Genomic DNA, 21370 nt, shown 5'->3' with positions numbered 1-21370 from the left:
ACAGAAGAATGTGCCAGATTTGCAGATCTGAACCCAGTTCAGGTCCTGCAGATGTGTGTAAAGCTTCGATCACACTCTGGCCCCAACATACAAGCTTTCTGAACTGAGTGAATTTCAAATGCAAGTCTTTCAGTTCAAAGGTTTCACATTACTGACTGATGGTAATTCAGCAGTAACATGCATTTCATTTTGGTTTCTGTGGTATAAGGCACATAGATCCTCATTCTAATTGCATCTTATCCTTCCAAGTTCGAGTCATTCCTCCCGTCTCTATTCACACACAATTAAAATGTTTGCGTACTTGAATTTCAGGTATCTGTGTGGCCCCTACACCTAAACGACGTGGGATTGCTTTGTGAAAAGCCTTAAATGTAAATGCAATTAAAATATTCTATATTCAAGTCCAGCCCCCAATAATACTACATTGTCACTAGACTTTGGCTTATTGATTACAGATTTACCTTACTATGAAAATTTAGCAGACTGGGAGAAACACATTGTTTAAAAGGTTTGATTGTTGAATATACTGCAAATGAACTTGGTACTGTTGAACAGGGACACTGAGGAGTATGTTTGTTTTAATCCAGCAGAACATTAAGCTGTAGTTGTAATCATGTTAAGTCAGTCATTGTGTTAAAGGGGAGGGGAGAAATTGTTTCACAGTAGCAGGTGGCAGAGATGCGTTTAGGAGAAATTAAGAAGTCAAATCTTTCCATGAACTTGGCAGTAAAGTACCTTCAGAATGATCTGATTTCCATTTCCTTTGAAAGAAGACCAAGGCATTTGTGTGAAACGTTTCTTTAATTTCTGAAATTGAGAAATTTTGCAATAGAGAATGCATTATAACTGTACAAAAGATGACTCGTGTTACCACAATTTCAGAAAAAGCTATGCATGTGGTGACTAACAAATCACTGGAAAATGGTCTTCAGTAGTGCAAGTGTTCAGTTTGCAAAGTTAAGGCAAGATCAAAGACAGTCAAGTTGCCAAACTTTAGGAAAGCAGAAAACCAGCCTTGAAATGCAGTCACACCTACCATTCCCTAAAGGGGAGCAATGCCAAGGATACAGCAGGTCTCCAGTTTAATTCCATGGAAAGTATCTTAATACCAAACCACATGCTCCTACTGGACTGGTTTGAATGTGCTGCTCCACAAGGTCACGCCGCCTTTCTGCTCCTCGGAGGACCAGCACAGTTTGGGCTTTACTAGTCTGACATGCCTTTGCACAGGAAGGACGAGTTTGTTCGGAAAGTCGAACCTCCAAGACGCATTCTCTTTACAGCTGAACCAGGTCCATTCTGCTCCCCCCAAAGTGCCCCCAGCGCTCCAGCATTGCCGTTTAGTCTAACAGCCCCTGTCATTTTTGGGGTGGGTCACAGCGCACGGTCCAGGCCCCCTTCCCTGAGATCAACAAAGGCGGCATGGCTTTCAGCAGGCCTAGGAAAATTCTCACATTTAGCATCATCTCAAAAAAAAAAAAAAAAAAAAAAACCAATGTGGTAGAGAGAGTAACATACTCCAAACTTGGAAAACATCATGCTAACTTACCAATTTGATAAACTGTGTTTCCAATTTGGAAAAAAAAAAAGAAGGTATGTTGGGAAATGGGCTGCACAGTTTTGCACAACCCCAGGATTACCCAGTGACTCAGACTGGTATTATTCACAGGACATGACTGGGGTCGGGGTGGTGGTGGGGGCAGGCAGCCTCAGGGTGGTATGTCTGCATCGGCGTACTCAATGGGCTGCCTTTCACAGTCGGCATCGAATGGCTCCTCTGTCGGGGTGCTTGTGCATGCCGTGTGGGAGGGGGGGGCACCGCTCGGCCCCTTCTCACACCCTGTGTCCCGGACATCCTTGGACACCCCGTTGGCTCTCTTCTGTTGGGCTACAGAACCTACAAGACCGGTCTCGCAGGGCTGGTAATCTTGCGGGGGAGACTTCTTCCTGCCCAGCAGGGCGGCGCGCATGCTGAGGCAGGGACCAGGCAGGTATTGCATATAACAGTTGTAACTCACCGTAGCCAGGAAGAGGAAGCAGAAGAGCAGGGTAAAGAAAAGCAGCACAGTAGTGCTGCCATTTGACTGCAAATAGTTGGCTGATGCCTCGCCGGGTTCAACGTGAGGGGTATTTGCCACCGGGGGCACCGTTGCCAGGTGGATTGGTGGGGCCAAGATCAAAACGGAGTCGTTAGGTCCAAGCGGCTGGCTAGCTGAGCTCTCCTTTGGAACCATGGCACGTCCAAGGCCTCGATCCAGACCCGCCATAGTCGACTGCGGCCGCAGGTCCAATCCTAGCTGGAAGCCATGGAGCAGCCAGCTGAAGCTCCTGTCCCCCATCTCTTCCAGCGCCCAGCACTCATAACAGCCCTGATGGTCAGGACCCATGGAGTAAATGACCAGGCCGGCCGCGCTGTACTGGTGAAGCTGCGATGAGTTAAGCGTCTTCCCATTAAACTTCCACATGGCTTTTGCCTTGTTGGACCCCAACTGACACGGCAGCTTGAAGGTGCTTCCTGGCTGCACCCGCATCTGCTCGTAAGCTTGACAGCTCAGCTTGGTTCCTAAACCATAGAAGAGTAACATCAGTCTAGTTGACTTGCATCAAATCACCTTTATTTTTTAATAACGCTTGCTCAGTAGTACCTTTCGGACATTGATCTGCATCACCTTTCAGGCTCTGTATAAAATCCCTGCAGAACAGAAATGGAGAGCAAGAAGTCATGCATTGAACATGTTCTACACTTTGGGTTTGAAACAGGATTATCTTGCAAGGGGGAGGTTGTCAAGCCTGCTCTTGACGGGACTTACTGCGGGGGCCGGTTTGGCTCCTGGTGAAAGCTGACACAGCTGTCTTTTCCTGAGTCCCAAGCACAGTAGGGGTCCCTTGCCAGCAGGCAGTCCTCACACGTAGAGTACTTCTCACAGAGGGCTGTGGGGGCCTGTACCACGCCGCTGTCGGATCCCACATACAGGAACCGGGCCTGAGGGAAAGGGGAAGCACATCTCCATGCTCAGGGATGGTTTGGATGGTCGGGATACAGCGCTGCCCAAAGCACATACTGACGAGAAAGCGGAACGCAGACCTCTGTGTTGAAAGAACAGTGGCTGAACACAGAAGTAGCAAAATGTCTATGAAGTAAGAGGGAGTATGGTTCATACAGATTACTTTGTCATTGGCTGATGTACAACCATCTTAAGGGAAAGTCTCCTTCATAAACAGAGTGAGAATTCATTTCATTACTCATGGTTAAATTTACTGGCTACTGCAAATTAAAATGTTCCCCTAATAAACACATTTTAAACCTGAGCTCCAATACTTTACTTACCCCATTTGAGGGTAGGACCAAAGTCTTTATGGTTTCAGACTTGGACAGGAGTGGCATTTCTTCAATGACATGGACCTCATCCTCAAAAACAACAGATTTGCGCAGGATTCCTTTGTCTAGCAGAGAAACGTTCAATAAAAACAGAACAAAAACTTTGTAAAAAGCCTTTTAGTGAACTTACAACTGACATCAGGAATCTCTGAAACATACCCCCATTCCCTTTACCATTCGCAAACTCACCAGTCCCTATGAACATGACATCATACTGCTGACCATCCAGGGCCTGAACTCGCTCAACAGCAATCTGCACATAGTGGACGTCCTTGGCAATAAGCTTGGGGCTATTGCCAATGGGCAAAACAGGGTCCTCCAGCAGGGGGTGATCTCTGACAAACTGTAGCGTCTTATCTGGCAAATCTAAAGAGCTGTTTATGCCCTGCTGGTGGTCGCTGATGCTGACGCACTGTGAAGAAAGCCATTGGTTTCCTTTAAGCACACAGACCTTCCTGTATTCAGGTCCCCTGCCCAACCACAATGTATATTCCTCAAGACAGACTCTCCATACTGTCGACAGTGTCTCACCGCTCCGGGACGAGGAGTCGGTAGGATGCTGTTGTATCTCACCCACTTGGTGTGGGACTGCTGTACAGTGGTCTTCTGCATGTACTTGCCCTTGGAAAACACTTCCTGCACCGCTGACATGCTGTAGGCGCACACGGCCGACGACTCCACGTTGTCCCTAGGACAGGAAGACGCCCCGTCAACCCAAAGCTCCAACAGGACCTCCGATAACCACCCGCCGAGAGCAACAATGGCTCACCACTGCGAGGTGAAGACTCCATAGATGACAGATTCCCTCCAGTCATCCCTCTTGAGTATAAACACGTCACGGACAGTGTTGAAGATGAAGCCGGTCTTGGGTACCAGGCACAAGAGTTTGGCTTTCAGGAAGGAAGTCCACTTCTTCTGCAAGGTCCTCTGTCCACCGAGGTCACCCTAGATGGGGATCACAGGTGTCACGGCCTTCATTACCAGGTGGCAACACAGATCTATTGTGATGAGGTTACTGGTAAATACTCAGAAAGCGAGACACTACCCTTCCACCCAGTTACAAGGTAAGCAGTTTACCAATGTTTTACACTCACATGTATCAAAGAACACTAAGTGTTAAAGAAAATCAACTACCATGTGTGAAAATACACTAACCCTATGGCCAGCCCAAGGCATAAGTGAACCAAGTGGCTGCTTAGGGCCCTGCGGCCACCAGGGGGGGCAACCCATCTGATCAACTGGTCAGAATGGGAAGGGAAATGACAAATGACAACTAGGTTAATCAGATTTTGCTTAGGGCCCTGAAAAGGGTTGGGTCAGCCCTAACTATGCCACAGGTTGCCTGGGGTCACCAACACCTGAGAAGTCACACCACAGCACAGTGCAGATGGACAGGACCGGATTCGAGTCCCAGGTTCGGCCCGCCGTGGAAAGCTGACCTTGCACACCCGGGCGATCCTGGGGATAAACAGTTTGCCGAGGAAGTCATACTCCACGGACACCTCGGTGAAGAAGAAGTAGATCTTGTCATCGTCGCCAGTGGTGCTGCCCTTGTTCTCTCTCACCACGTCAGAAAACACAAAGCTGGGCTCTGCGGGAAGAAAAGAAAATAAGTTACATCACTTAATAGTAATTTCCCAAACCCTTCTCTCACCTGTATGTGTGCGTCACACGCAATGTGCAAAACCCCTGATTTATCCTTGGGAATTTTTTTTTTCTTATTCTAATGCAATCTGTTTTATCCATCTCATTTTACAACACAAAACAAACAACATATAATGCACATTTTCAGTCACTTAGATTTAACCAAGTGATGACTGAAATCTGTACCTATATCTGGATATTCCAGGAGGTCCATTAAATTTAAGCCCCTTATTCAAAGGCACTACAACACTGGTATACAGAGTACTCAGACCAGCTATATTAAAAGATTGATGTTCATACTTTTAACACCTTATATATAAAGATTCGCTTTCATTAATTCAGATGCTCAGGTCAGAGCATAACACTCTCCATAATGTACAACCTGCTCAGGCTCGTGGCTGGACCTGTGCTGGTGTTTAGGTTCTCTGATGTTACACTGACTCCTAAGTTGGTCGGGACTAAAAAGACGGTCACATATTTAATAATAAATGTGCTCCAGGTTCCTTACGACTTTTGGATAAGTAGTGACACAGATAAATAAAACTATGCGACTTAAAAGGGCCCATCAGCAACAAAGTTAAAGCTCAGTAAGGAAATGTTCCGTAAAAATGATACTGGTAAGAGTGTCTGACATGACAATAGAGTAGCAGTCACTCTGGGAACAGGGCCCACAAGAGCAGGATGGAAGGATCAGGGAGTTTTCAGTGGAGAGAGGAGAGTCCTGACCACAGGGACCAAGAGGCACCTGAACAGCGTCTTTCCCCAGGCCACTGCGCTCCTAAACAAGGCCCCATGAGAAGCACGCCGCTTCATATATAACCAGCCACTGCGTGAGCATCATTCTTATTGCCTTCATAAGCCCGTTTGGACAAACCTCAAACCTGTTATACACCATACATCTGACTGTCCCACTTTATTTAATGTCTACATCTATTAATTTGCTGCACACATCTCTCTTTTACTATCTCACTATTATTTCACTTATATTCTGTTTTTTGTTTGTTCTTTACTTCTGCTTGATAATATGTTTGTTTACATCATGAAGTCACCTGCACCGAATTTAATTCCTTGTGTTTTTTTGTACTTGGTGAATAGACTGTAATTCTGACAGGTTTAACAAAAAAAAAGTGAGTGTAATAGAAAAAGAAACAAAAAATGTCATTTTGACATAAGGGGTGGAGGGCCAGGTACTGGCTCATGGGAGGTCTGCAACTCGGTATTAAAACAAACACACATTTGGGGGGGCCATGTATTCATATCTTTGTGGGGACTCCACATTAATTTCTATGGGGAAACGCTAATCCCACTATGACAACCTTAACCAAACACAATGAGACTTTGTGAATGTAGTCGTAAAACTAAAAATCCCCAGATTATTATTAAATTGAGGTTGTGATACGTCTCCTATTTTGTGTGGTTTGCATGTGATATTGCTCTGCTAATTAAACCTTCACAATCTGCTCTTACAGATGGAATGTACAGTCAGTGCAGACTGACCACAAGGCTACACATATATAGGTGTGAAATCCACACACACACACACACACAATATATGTGTGTGTGAATATGACAGAGACGAAAAGAGAACAAAAAAGTATCCAGCCGAATGCCTCTCCATGAAGGTGGATGCTACGAGATGGTGGCCTCTTACCATTCAGCCAGGAGGTGGAGTACTCCGTCCTCAGTGTGCCTTGTGGGTGTCGGTTTCTGGAGATGATTGGCTCGCTTCCCAGGAAGTTGTACGCAGTTCCAGAGTACAGATTACCATCTGGGACACAAATGTTTGTTCACCTCATGGGATTTCAGGATACTACGTCTCTGAAAGCTGCAAGTGTGGTACAAAGCCCTGGCTCCTCAATCTACAAACAGAACATTCACGAGCCACTGCTGGCCACCAGGCAGCATTCAGGCTTACAAGGAACATTTTCATAAGATCCTAATATTACCTAAACTATTGAAACGGCAAAACTTACAGCTACTGATTGTGTTAAACAACCAGGCCCAGAAAACAAAGGAAATCCAACTAAAAGCAGGACAGCATGAGATAGCTATCAGTACCGTAGTCTCTCACTCTCGTCACTCCACCTAATGTGACACATTTGGCTGCCAAGGGGCTGGGGTCTGCACAAGGCTGGATGAAAAGCCATCGAATGCAGTCATGCACAGACACACCCCCCCCCCCCCCCAAAGGCGAATGACGAGGCCACTTACCCACCATGACGGTGGTGAAACTCTGAGCTGGGTCAAAAGAACATTTCCCTTTACCATCCTCCTGAGTTCCCTCCAGCGTGAAATTACCGAGAAACTGAAACCAGAGAGAGGACAGCCGCTAACATGCCATTCAGGGCTTGGAACGAAAAGCTTAACCTGAAGATCCAGGAGGGGCACTACAGTTAATACCCCTTTAGCTTTATGCTGAACAAGGGTGCACCACTAACCAGGAAGTCGCACATCGGCTGAAAGGCATGCGTCCCACAGACATAGAGACGGTCATCGCTCTGAACTTCCAGGACTCTGATGTAGTTAAGGCAGTCTGTCTGCAACACAAACATCTACCTCAAGCACTGAACCAGAGTCTCCCGATCACCAGTTTAAAGACCACAAATCGAGTGCTTTACATGCACGCGTGTGAGTGTGTGTGTGTGTGTGTGGGGGGGGGGGTGATATGGGTGTGAAACCTCCATAACGTATGACAGTATGAAAGGCTAGTGGACATCATTTTGATTGAGTTCAAGTCATCATGCTATGAACAACAGCACCATCCCCACCACATACCCCCCATACCTCTTTGGATTTCCCCTTGATAGCACATAGGCCAATTTCTTTATCAGGCACGTTCCACACAGCCTGAAAGACCAAGCAAAGAGTGGTTAACAGCTCAGCCCTCTCTTGGGTTCTCCTGTGCATCTATGGCTGCATGCTGCACCTTTCTGTTCATGACCGAGACGTTCCTCAAGTTCAGCTCGAAGATGGCCTCCCTGGCTCCAACATACAAAACTCCTTTGTCTTCCTGGAGCAGCAAGGTAGAGTAGTTGAAGGTCCCAGGTTCTGAGAACTCCAACAGGCTGACGTCTGATGAACAGAGCAGAAGTGACCAAAGATGTAAAGGTCAAGTGACCATCTCACAAACCTTTAGCAATTCATAGCTGCCACGAATGACCAAGCTAAAACTTCATAACCCTTTACACATTTTCTAAGCCAGTAAATGGCTGGGAGAAAAAATGGCTGGATTTTTAGAAAAATCTGTATGTTTTTTTTCACAGCAGCTGCCAACTAGATTATGCACTTTATTAAACAGCTCCTTTTGTAAACCTGACAAATATGGTGCAAACATTTAAAAAAAATGCTAGATTGCACAATATGCTTGGTTTATCACAAGCTGCTGCAATATGTGAATACAGGAATCGATTTCGTTTTCTGACAAAATCTTTTGTACTGCCAGTCCATGAAGATACTTCTCATAACCTGAAGCGTCACATCATTCCATTATTACTCAGCTCTGTTATGGAAATACACGTCATGTCAAACAAGATGAGGGTTTGAGTAAAAAGGAACTCTTAGCAGCCTTTAGAGTTTTATGCCTAGTTGTCCTAAAATCTGCTAGCAGCCCTGTTAATTTAACAGGGAGAAGAATACTGTTTTTATTTTACCTAAAAAACTTCCGTAAATGATTCAACATACCAGAAGTGTTACACTAAAACATGCAAAAATATGCTATATTTAAAACAGGGAAAACAGAAGATCGTACAATAACAATGAAACTCGTCTAGTTAATATGCTACCCATCCAAAACACACTAAAACATTTATACAGATCATAATATAAGACGATCAATATTTAAATAAGCACGCAAACAGAATCACTAAAGGATTGGTTGACAAATGCAGCAAACTTAGAGGTACAGCAGGGCATTGTTCAATTGATCCAATTCATAACCTCACCTTTTAATTAAAACTGACGAATTTGACCAAAAAAGGTAACTGACTTTACCTTTTCGTTTCCATGATGTTCGAGGGGTTCTGGTGGGACCTGGTGCCGCTGCGCCAAAAGTAGAGTTCACTGGTAGGCTCAAAAAGAGCAAGAGGGCAACCCGCAACATCTTGGCGTCTCGGGTATGAAGAAGAGACCTTTGACCAAGACCGAAGATACAGCAAGGCGTTAACAAAAGGACGGTGTCTGCACAGACTTCCTCATTGAAAGGTACAGGCCCACATCTCCCCTGGTCACATCACAATTTAAATATTTTAGGCTGTGAAAAACCAGAGCTGAGCAAACCACAAGCAGGAAGCTAGATACACGAAGCCAGCCTGTGTGGACGACCTTCTCGGTGGCTAACAAACATACAGCTCTTCATGAGGGCAGTCAGATGCTTACACGCGCACTAGATGAATTCATTCCCCCTCTGGCCACCACGTCCATGTAATCCCAACACATACCCAAGACCGCTGGCTCAAGTCCAAGGACTCGGGTCACAGTGGAAGCACTGAGAACTTCGTGACCCAGTGGCCTTGAGCGCGGGAAGACTGTAGCATTTCAGTAACTTGGAATATCGGGGGGAGATGGGGGGGGGCAGTCACACTCTTTCCCATCTCAGAACACTTCCACACAGGGTGTCCTTTCATCAGCTTCCATATCAGACCATTCCCCCCTTCCCCACCCTAAATGAGCTAATTTTATTTTTATTTTATTTTTTGGGGGGGGGGGGGGCATTCCCTTTAATGAACTACTTTCTAATGAAAGAAAGATGGTGATATGGGTGTGGAAACAGACAGACAGACATGAAAATCTCTCCTAGAATGTCACCTTCTGCCACATCCCATCCACCACAATCCAGCACACGAGGACAACGCTGATGTTCATCGAGCTCTGGCAGCTGAACACAAGGCTCTTCATAATTGTCTGGCATCTCCAAACGCCACGAAACAGCCCCGCCCCATCGTATTAACAGTCTCACGTCTGTGCCCCAGCATAATCCGAACCGAAGCTCCCTAATTGTCTGATCTTCGGAAAGCGGACAGGCGTGAATCGCATCCATCGCTGACTGCCATGTAAAGACAGCAGGACACAGGCAAGCCCATTATTGTGTTTACTCAATGAACGATTACATGCCTTGTCGGCTACATCGTCTCCCGCAGGCCACGCCCCCTGCAGGGTTTCCTCCGAGCACTTCAAGGCCCTTAACGGGAGGCGGCGGGGGGGGGGGGGAGGTGGGTGGCAGCAATTGACACACAGGTGACCAGACGGATTCAGCAAGTCAGTGGGCTCGTCACCATTCATACTCCAACAACTGGAGAGGATAAAGGTCCCCACACGTGGGATCTTCTCCAGAACGCACCTGCTTCCCAGTACAGTGACATCACCGACTGAACGACCCGTCGACAAAGCAAGGAAGGAGCAGGCAGGCAGAAGCCCAGCAACATATGGATTTGTTAAGCTAGATCGACTAAACATCTGAGATATTTGGATGCCTCGCTGCCAAACCAGAACCACGGGGGGGGGACGGTCGTCCTGGCAGAGGTGGAGTCCTCACCGTTGTGGGGGGGGTATCGTGCTGGGCCTGGCCACAGAGCCAGATGGAGCACACCAAGCCATCGGGCATCTGTGTCAAACTGCCTCAGACAAACAGCGCTATGAGACAAAGCACCGGATTGTCACTTGGCAACGGGGCACAATTCTAGAAACACGTCCAAGTGTTCCAGCTTAAGAATGTTTAACACATAGGGCAATGCAGTGGCAGTTCTGCCCCTGCGAGGGACAGTGCCGGGTTCCAGCCTAATGATGGAATGGCTGAAATATGTGGAACATTTTGATGCTCTCTGCAGTTCAGATCCAGTGCGGACAGTGCGGAAATGGAGCTCCACGAGCTGCATAAAATAAACCCGCTCTGCCAGCCCCAATTTTCATCACAGAGCCGCCTTCTGCAAAAAGCCGAGAAACGTCAGCGAGTGTCACCTGGAGGTCACGGAACCTATAAGAGGTCAGCAAGGACTCAGAGCTGCGCCACTGGCCGGCAGCTGCAGATACACCGAGACAAAACCAAACGAGAAGTGAGCAGCTTGCGATCTTCACCGCGGCGAAGAAACACCAGACGCTATGAGAAAGAGCAGCAAAGAGGGATGAACTGAAACTGCCTTTGAATATTCTGGGAAATTACGACTTCAGATAAAAACAGGATTAAAGTATCTAAGGATTTAGCCTAGAACACAAGCGAGCAACAGGAAAGACAGGAAGCTTCTAACCCGCATCTTACAGCACGGCGGTTGCTCATCACAGGGATGCTAAAAGCAGCAAGGCTACAAAGAATCAATCCGAAAGTGATCATTTAAAACCAAGTCACTGAGAACTGGACAGCAACACCACAGACATAGGCTGTGTTAACACAACCCTACAGCAAAGGGTTTTTTGAAACAGGATAGTTTGCAAAGGATCTTATCAAAACTGCTTTGGAAAATACAGCAGAGCAATGGAGACACAAACAGCTCAAGTACATCTTGCTGTAGCCAATTTCACTGTGGTTTCTGGTGACTCTGGTGTAACTAAAAACATCTGGCAGGGGGTGGGATGGGGTTTGCACTGAGGGACACGACGAGGCAGTCGGGTCACGTCAGGCACTGCTCCCTGAAACCTCTGACCCTAACGAGGGGAGCAAATGCTCCCAAAAGCCACACCAGAACATTGTAGAAGAAGCAGGTGCACACAGCATGCTTTGCGCCTCCACTGTAAAAAATCCAAACATCAAAGACTTTCTCACGTGCATAATGAACAGATTGAGCCATACATTGAAATGCTTATGACAAAGCTTGTGTAGACAATACTCAGAGACACAGATTTATATTTTTAAAAGTATTAAAAAGTGAGTGCAGTCAAAAGAGGGATAATAAAAAACAATTTCTGCATTGTAGTTCTTGGGGGACCATGAGTTTGACAGAAGAATCTAATGCTGCAGTGAGTGCTGCAGTGAATGCTGCAGTGAGGGTACATGAAAAGACTTGTTTCTGGGCACCAAGGGAGCAATGAGACAGCAGAATGCTGGAAAAGGAGTTATTAATTCAGACGTGTAGAGACATAACAATATCACAACCAAAAGCATTTCGGTGGATTCCCATCCATGAATGTGCTGGATATAGATGACAGATTCTTTTGGGGCCTAAATGTACGGACGCCTGTGGCTCACTTTTTTTTTCTTTTTTTTTTTAAACACGTGTGCACCACACTATCAGTCTATAACCCCATGTGCAAACAGGATATACCCCTTGCACACTAAACACGCACACGTGACATGGCGGCAGGATGTTCTGGTTCCGTCTGATACGAAACGCTTCTCTAAAGCTAGAAGTGTTAGTGACTGCTTCCGTAAATGATTCAACGTACCAGAAGTGTCACGCTTAAACATGCAAAAATATGCTATATTCAAAACAGGGAAAACAGACGATTGTACAATAACAATGAAACGCGTCTAGTTAATATGCTACCCATCCGAAACACACTAAAACATTTATATAGATCATAATACTAGACAACGCCAAACTGTTACAACCTTATTTAACCAGTGACCTCTCCCGGCCAAAGACAGAGTTTAGGTGTGTGCACAAGTATGGCTTGCAAAAAAAAAATAAAAAATAAAAAAATTGGCATCCTATCCAGGAAGCCCCCCCCCCCCCGCCTGGTACCATGTGCTTCCTGAGGTAGGCTGCAGGTTCACCACAACCCTGTACTAGAAAAGCCTCTGTTGACCCAGTGCAAAGTTATAACCCAAATTTCAACCCAAATTATAGGGCTGTCAAGAAGTAAATGGTAAGGGAGTATGGTGAAGAATCAGATTTGACTGCTGTGCACTTGTACAACAATAAGCTGAGTAAAGTACAAATTCCAACCCTCATTAAAAAAACAAGTATGTATGAAATAACTCATGGCAAAAACAATGCGTCTCTGCCTCACAGAAAACCCAGTCTTATCTGATGCCACTAATCGTGGTACTGGGATCTTTCCCAGTTAGGAAAGAAACATAATTTCTTTCTTCACATCTACTTGACCAAAAAGTAAATAAGTGCCAGAAATGGACAGTGGGCAGAATTCCAAACCCATTTAGGGTAGACGTTTCCATGGTAGGAGAACGTTAACGTCACAACGACAGAACAACTTGGAGCCAAAACACTGGAAGCGTGTGTATGTTCAAATGTGAGTCCCGCAGCTCTTAGCAAAGCAGGACCACAAAAGCAACACATTAAATATGAATTAGCTGTGCAAAGAACCAAGGGGACATTGCACAAAGACATTGTAGAAACAGCTGGTAATCAAAGACAGCAGCCTTACAAAGCGCCACTGCACCGCTACACCAATTCGCAGGCATTTACGTTTTAGCGGGTCTGCTGGTGTTCGAAACCGCCGACTGAGGTGCTACGGCTGCACTGGGGGAAGCTCACCAATATCGAAAAGGTACAAGCGGACATCACTCACTAACTGGCACTGGTTACCAGCATGTTCGTCTCAGCAAATTACAGCCAGTCGGTGTCGAGACGGAGAAGACGGAGGAGGGAGAGGAGAAGACGGAGAACAATTACATGCACTGACCCTGAGCTCCCAGCGCTTGCACCCAGGCAACGAGGAATCCAGTCAGCCGAGAAACAGGCAGAGCTCTCTCCTTCAGATGCTCGCAAGGAGGAAAGACGACGGAGGGGGCGTGGCCCGGCACAAGGAAGCCCCACTGTGTGCCTAGAGGAAAAAAGGAAAGAAAAAACCAACACACTACTAATTCTCTCAGGTCACAAGGCACCACTAAAAAACTAGCATGGACCACAGTCACCACACGGTGACTAATGAACATGTGGACCAGGATCAAGGGTGCAGTCTGTCGACTCAGACCAGGGGTGGCGATGATGCTACACACACGGGCCCCAAGCTAATAAGAACCGATTTCCAGAATACGATAGAGCTACACTCAAGAAGAACATGCGTGTGGCCCAGATGCATTTCAGGTGCTACAGCAGATTTTGAAAGAGCATAACATGCACCTGAAAAATATTTCATGAGACAGTACTCAAAAATCTGTAAAGAAATGATGACAAATGTTTTGTGAATTAGACTTAGAATTTTTGTGAATTAGAGAGAGAGAGAGTTTTTAAAATTACTGATTCCACGTTGTTGACCCGTCACATGAAGATGTGTTTATGTCCTAAAATTGGCAGGTGGCATAAATCTGGTATTTGGATTCATTACCCACAGTAGCCATATTTGGACACCCACATAATTGACAAACTGCAGATCAGTACCACAGTTTACAGACACATCTGATATTCTCCTCACTTGGTTTTATCCGGTCACATGTTCTTCATTAAAACATGCCTCAATACGGTTTTAATTTTTGTTAATCTGGCTTGAACCTAAATCAGGAATAATTACATTAAACCTACCATAAAAGGATGAAGACTAAATACAAATCATTCACACATCTTCCTCAAAGCCTGAACAGACATCCAGAATGTACAATAATTACAGATTCACAAAGTATTGCAATGTGAACGTACATTGGTTTACTACTGATTTGGCCTGAGGCAGAACAACTCAAATGACGAGTCAGAACTACAAGAGACAGAGTCTGATGATACTGGCCTCTAATGCTGACCCAGTATTTCCACACTGAAAAAAACTATTTTCATGCAGTTAATACGTGTTCCTACTCAGCCATTAAAGGCTTCAACACGCTTGTCACGAGCTGTTATTCTTGGTCATACTGATGGAAATTGAGGTCTCATTCTTCTCTCTTTACATTACACAACAGATAAAATCAAAAGCTGAAACTGGAAGACGTAAAGAGGTCGAGGACACATTTTGTTACGTGAAGAATGCTCCAAGCACGTACACATACCAATATATCATCCATCAGGCACCATATATAGGAAGGTTGACAGATAATACATCCCACAAACTATCAAGCATCACATAAACCAGACACTTGGGCTATAATGTTAACCAGTGTAACCCAACTCTTTGTACGTCTTGCACAACTGCACTGTCAATTTCATCAACTGCGGAATTCAGTACGTCGATAAACGTATCACAACAGCCCCCTGAACCACCAAATCTGTATAAGCAATGTAGCAATATTTTCGAACGTCCTTTTACTAGCAACTTGCTAATATGTTGCTTATACATCCCAAGTAACCATTCATGGTCACTTAATACAAAAGCTGTAATACACAATATCATTGTGAATCAGCCATGTTAATAAGTTTAAATACCACTGTATTTACAATGTATCTAAAGCAATATATTCAAGAAAAGTTCAAGCATTACAAATATGAACGCTTACAATTCCTACACCTGAATATGTCAATGCAGTTTAAGCCAAAAAGAGGCCAAGGTGGAAAATGTTAATGACAGAATGTTCTAGGAAAATGTACACCGACTTATGACTGGCAGCTCCACTAGAATCAGTTACAAAAGGTTTCCTCATAAACACTAGAGTCATGAACACTTCCTGAATTCAGACATTGCAGCATCATATTTACTATTCCCTTCTTTTGAAACTTTGTCCAATTAAGTGCCAAATACTCCCCAGAGACTAATGGTCAGTCGTTAAAGGTGAGCTCTGTGGATCCCCGCAGGGTTCTGTGAATGTCATTCTGTGGACAGCCGGTCATATTTTTGGCATCACACTAATCCAGCGCACACTTAGCCAAGGACACCCATTTGTCACAGGCGCTTGTCCTTCTGCTGAAGCTCTGGCAGGAGGAGCACAGCAGGAGCACAGGAGAACCCTCACTCCAGGAGGAGACCCTTGGAAGCATCACTGGGCATCAAATGCAGTAAAAGCCATTATGACACACTTCATTCAAACACACAGGCAACATCAAAACTGTTGGCAGCCATCTGCAGTCATCCAGAGCAACGGGACATGCGGGTCAATGTCCTTACCGACACTGTACACATTAACTGGTATGGTGGTAGCAGGATTTTGACAACAGTCAAAAACGCTAATGGAAAGAAAGGAGACAGCGTGCCTCAGGGCCAGGCGAAATGATTCAGCTGTCTAAGGCTGAAACATGACCCAACGGACAACGATTATCTAATGTGACAAGCGTATAAATTATTTTAGAAAAGCCTCGGGGAGCGCCGCCGATTTTACGGCACAAACCGGCTTAACGCACTTGCACAAGGACAAATGGACAAACACCTATAACAGAACTGCAACTGAAGTCAGTTTCTAAGCAGGGTTTTATCTGAATAATCATTGTTCAGTTTTTAAACTCGAATAAATGCCACATTCCCTGAATACACAGGTTCATGTACTGTTTGGCTTTAAATTTCAAAAGGAAAAAAAAATCTGAAACTACCAATGCTATAACATTTTAATTACGTATCTAAAGATATCTTTCTTACATTACCAGGTAGTGAAATCGGAAACTTGGAGTAAATCTTGTTTGTCGATGCAGAAGAAAGATCCCACTAGACTTACAACGAAAATATAAAGTTTTTTTGCCTCAGATCACCTCTGTAATACCAAATGCGGAAAACAACATCCACAATGCCCACAACATAACAGCACGTAACACGTAAGCTTGTCAGCTTTTACGAAGTTTGAGAAACATAAATAAAACGTATAAAAATAACGGGGCGCCGACAGTAATGATCAGCGCGCGCGGACACCAAACGCACGTCCGCTGCAGCGCATTAAATACAGTTTATTAAAATAATCAGCTGCTTAAAGGCTTTTTAAATATACAGCCCACATAAACATGCAAACACTACCTGCCTCATACTTATTCAATGCATGGTTTGTCGACTTCTGAAGTGTAACCATCCTCATTCACCCAGTTATACGGTGTTTTCCCGGAGGTGTTAACTTTATAACCTCCTCAGGGGAAAAGCGGCGCAGCCTGCAGCCAAATGCTGCTCATGCGTCTCGCTTTTCTGCGTAGCGCAGAATTACAAGCCCAGGGATGAAAGGCGAAACTGAAATTTACTGGCGATCGGGCTCTAGTTAAATACTTTATTATTACTGCAAAACCCGACGACGCAGCTTTGAAGTCTTCGGATTGATCACAAGACGAAACGTGCGGCTTGGCTTCATCTTAGCAGTATCTCTTAACTCGTTTGTTAACCAGTAAACTAGCTTTACCCATAAAGTGCGTGTAATGCGCGGCTATACTCAGAAACTGGCCGAGAAGGAGGTTGGAAAAAGCCTTACCTTTGTTAAAAGGCGAATATACCAGAAGTTAAGCGATGGCACAGACAGCACTCAAGTTTGTCCTTCCCAGCATGGCGGCTCCGGTCTGGTTCTCTCTCCCCCCTTTAATCGCATCTGCCTGTAATATCTGAACAGAGACGACAGACGAGGGGAGGGGAAAGATGAGTGTAAAGAAAGCGCCATTCTCTCCTGGGATTATCTATAGCGGCACACCTGGGGGCTGGGCACCCATATGCCAACTGCGCACATTTTTATTTCTTGTTTTATCCCGTTACTTTTCATTTTGTGTATTTCCAAATAAATTACAATACGGCTCAAACGGTAATCCTTATTGTGAGACAACTGAATGGACGAGTCACTTTAGTATATCATGGTGACTGCTGTCTGCGTTGAACTAGTAGATCTAATAAAATGTAAAAAAATTTGTTATATACATAAAAATATAAATGAGTCCGTTTCGCGTTAGTATATTATTTTTCTAAACGGTGGTAGGCTATTCATCCAATTCCCAAGTTCATCGAATTTATTAGAATTTATCAGATTCTGGCACCGGACGAGACGAAACGGACGTCACTTAAAAAGTAAAACCTGGATGTTTATTTTTTTATGAGCTTTTTTAAATTTTTAATGATCTTCTCCGTGTATTTTCTCATCTAATTTATTATGTAGTATGCGGAAAACCGATTAAGTAAAGCCCAAGAAAATATAATAGCAAAATATACAACAAATTACAGCTGCCGCCAAATCAATAATATTATAGGCAAATAACAGTTAGATTGAAAATGTTTATATTTGCGTTCGGCTCGGTGGCTGTCTGAGCTGTGGTTATGGGTGGGTGTCATTTCACGCTTTCTGGGATAGACTCCAAGCTTAGTAAGAACTTACACTGGATAAGTGGCTATATAGATGAGTGGATGGAATTATTATGTAGCTCAGTTATTCATCTTTCAAGGACAATTGCAAATATTGTTATGCTTAATCTATCACGATCAGAGCGATAATGAAAACAGTGCAAGACCTCAAACACGGGAACAAAGCCGGCTTTGTTTTCTTATAAATGGACCAAACAAAGCTGAGTCTTTCAAGAAAAATATTATTGCCTGAACACCACTTTTTCTTTTTTTTGCATGGACCAGAACCATCCATATTTCATAACCGCTTACCCAGTTCAGGTTCATGGTGACACTAGAGCCCATCCCAGGAGACCCAAGACAACAGGGGAGGTTCCAGTCCATTATGGAGCACAAACTGACTCTGGGCATTTTAAAAGACCAGGGGCAAGAAGCGAAACCACAGACAGAACACTATAAGCTGCCAGTGAAACCACTGCTTCCCGAAACCAAAACTTTCATTCAGGATTAATAAAATTTCTAGACTCTGTCTAAATAATATTATTCAGTTCTCCTCTAACTATGTAAATATGCAAATAAAACAGGCAACTTCTCTAAGCTGTTAATTTGTAAATATACTGAAGTGAAAGAATTTTTGTCACTTTATTTTTCTTTTACTGCTACATTGTTGTATCACTGCGATTGAAACAGTGATACTCTTGTAGGGCTCCTTTGAATAATACAAAAAAAACCACAGAAAAGCCGGCATTGTGGCCCAGTGGGGAGACCTGTACCCTCACACCTCCAGGATCGGTAACTGGATCCCTTCCCTCGGATCTGTGTGCAGGTCTTCATACATTTTCCTGCTGCAGTCCAAAAACATGCAGTTATGCCAATATGCGTCTCAATTTCATTTCCGTAGCGAGTGATTTTGGGTGACCTTCAACAGTGGAGTCTGCCTCTGCTTCGTGGCCTGTGTGGAGAAGGTTCCAGATGCACCACAATCCTGTACGGGATAAGTGCTTACAGAAGATGCATGGAGCATTGTGTTTTAAAATTCGCCTGCTGCTGAAAATATAACAAAGTTAAGGTCAATATGGTGGATGAGTCACACAAACAGTGCAGTTACCTTATATTTTTTTCAGACAACGGATGTATCTTTCACCTTTATACAGCATCACAGAGAGGCAGTGTCCTCTTTTCATGTCCTGACTAGACACTTTTAGCACCAGAAAGACACGCAAAAATGAAACCAATGCACTTCTCAGTTATATGAACCAAAGCGTTTTTTAAATAAATAACAATGTACTACGAAGGTAAAATCAGAACCACTTTGGTTCACATAATGGTCTATAGCAGCTAAGAGAATAATTATATGCCACCCACCTGCCTCTAAGTATTTTAGCCCCACTGAGGGGTCGTTATCTAAATGCTTGGCACTTAAGATTCCTTTGCCTTCAGATTTGGTTTCTATCCATGGGCTATCCTATGCAGAGCTTCTCTATGGGCGTGGTGGTGGCATAGGGAGACCACAGGTATGTCACCGTATATATGTGGCACCTTATATCGAAAGGGCGTGGCCTGGTAATCTGAGGAGCCACACTTTAAGATCTTGGCCTCACCATTTTTGTGTTGGCCTGCCAGGGAGGCGCATTAAAGCCTTATAATAGAACGCCACGTTGGAATATAAAACTATTTCAAGGCTGCTGAGAAACTAAGCACTAATTCTGCTGCAGATATTCATCAGCCAGTGCGCTCCCCCATTAAAGATCAAAACTAGTTTCAGACTTATTTACTATATTCAAAAGTGCTCAGCTTGCATTAGCACATAGCTTTTTAAAATCTTTTTTTAAACCGTAAAATTAAGGCTTCAAAGGAAAATTTACACAGTTCATTTTCAGGTCACTGTCAGGACAAGCCCAGCCAGCATCTCAAGGTTTTTCAGGTTTGTTTAGTAATCTCTCTTTTTGTCAAAATTAGCCAACACTGTAGGCAGTTAAGTATGCATATTCAACAAAAATGTCGTGGGTGGTATTCTTTCAGAAGTCAGATGATGCATTTAGGGCTTCCTGTTCCTTCTGGCATTTCAGCTGATATTTTGTTGTCTTCACATTTTCAAGCATTTTAATGCTGTAATTATGTGCAAATTTCTACCACTTGCTTACAACTGATAACAGAACCAGAGCTTGTGGATTGGGCCTGCAAGATTTATCAGGGTTTCTGTTTTCAGGGGAAGATAGGTAGGAACAACACAAAGTGTATATGCAAAAAAAATTTAAAAGCCATAAAACATACTTAAGTCTCTAAATCCTCACATATCATTGCAAACATCAGACTGACTCCTTTGACCATACCAAGCTCTTACTGGACGAGAAAAACAGGAACCATAATTTATTGGGTGATGTGGTGATAGCACATCACCCCCTGGATAGCACTGTTACCTTACACTTCTAGACATGGAATCCCACCTATGTGGAGTGTGCATGTTGTTCCTTTGTTGTGCAGGTTTCCTACTGTAGTGCAAAGAAATGCACGTTGGCTAATTTGTCCCATAAGGTTCTACAACTGGGCTGCTCATTCCTGTTTGCTAGACATCTACCAACCTGCAGAAGTGCAGCCCTAATTTAATGCACAAAATACTGCCTTCAGTATTAGAGCCAGCTTAGTTTAAAAATAGTATTATCCAGCTTGCGTAATGGGATTTACTTTTTAAAATATACAGTTTTACATGTTAATAATTATTTTTAAACAATTGCTATTGTTGTCATATTTAAATAGATCATTAACTAGTCCATAATAAATAGTACCTTGCCCTTTACCCCTACCAACTGCTGTCGTCTGATTGTGCCCCGTGAGTCGGAAGGACACGCCCCCTCACGACACGTGCACCTATCAGCGCTCACGTTTTATTCTACCCTACATTTGAATTTGCGAATTGGTTTGGGCGACAGAGAAAATGAAAAAAAAAAAAAAAAGTTGGGTGAATCGTTTCCTCGTGTTTTGGCTTAATCTTACTTAGCAGAAACCAGTTAGATATTGGTAATATAAGGTTTGTATATGTGAGGAGTGTGCCCCATGGCAGATGAGTGTGCGCGATGGACTAGCCGAGGTCACGCAGTAGTCAAGGCCACCTGAGACGAAAAGCTGTTGGAGTAGGATGGGCGTCTTACTGAATTCCGGCAGAGAAAGAGCCTATAAATTAACGCCTTTGTGTTTACGTATAAACTTCTTGCCTAGGTGGCCGTCAGATTTAAACCCTACTTTGTTTTTTTTTATGGAACAATTTCCCATGTACAACAATATGACTTTGATATTGCTTCACAAATTACA

The 21370-nt window shown here is 44.2% G+C and overlaps 1 protein-coding gene across 1 annotated transcript; it reads right to left on the bottom strand.

Moving 5' to 3' along the window:
• Nucleotides 1-782: 782 nt before the first annotated feature.
• LOC111838645 (semaphorin-4D-like) lies at nt 783-16755 on the bottom strand. The gene is made up of 16 exons (XM_072704837.1): nt 16403-16755; nt 13595-13735; nt 9014-9150; nt 7950-8095; nt 7808-7870; nt 7462-7560; nt 7235-7328; nt 6675-6791; nt 4819-4970; nt 4149-4324; nt 3911-4067; nt 3569-3791; nt 3329-3444; nt 2811-2983; nt 2646-2692; nt 783-2563 (listed from the first exon to the last, which is right to left on the bottom strand). Coding segments are annotated over exons 1-16 (2697 nt in total). The 5' UTR covers nt 16405-16755; the 3' UTR covers nt 783-1709.
• Nucleotides 16756-21370: the final 4615 nt, after the last annotated feature.

The sequence above is a fragment of the Paramormyrops kingsleyae genome, chromosome 2 (assembly GCF_048594095.1).
Source record: "Paramormyrops kingsleyae isolate MSU_618 chromosome 2, PKINGS_0.4, whole genome shotgun sequence".
In the NCBI taxonomy this organism is placed as follows: domain Eukaryota; kingdom Metazoa; phylum Chordata; class Actinopteri; order Osteoglossiformes; family Mormyridae; genus Paramormyrops; species Paramormyrops kingsleyae.
This window is presented reverse-complemented; position numbering and strand designations above follow the sequence as displayed.

Excerpts from the sequence above, each read along its gene's own strand:
- LOC111838645 (XM_072704837.1), bottom strand. Across the intron at positions 7,871-7,949 it reads TCTCGGTCATGAACAGAAAG|GCTGTGTGGAACGTGCCTGA; the intron begins GTGCAGCATGCA and ends TTGGTCTTTCAG. Across the intron at positions 4,325-4,818 it reads GGATCGCCCGGGTGTGCAAG|GGTGACCTCGGTGGACAGAG; the intron begins GTCAGCTTTCCA and ends ATCCCCATCTAG.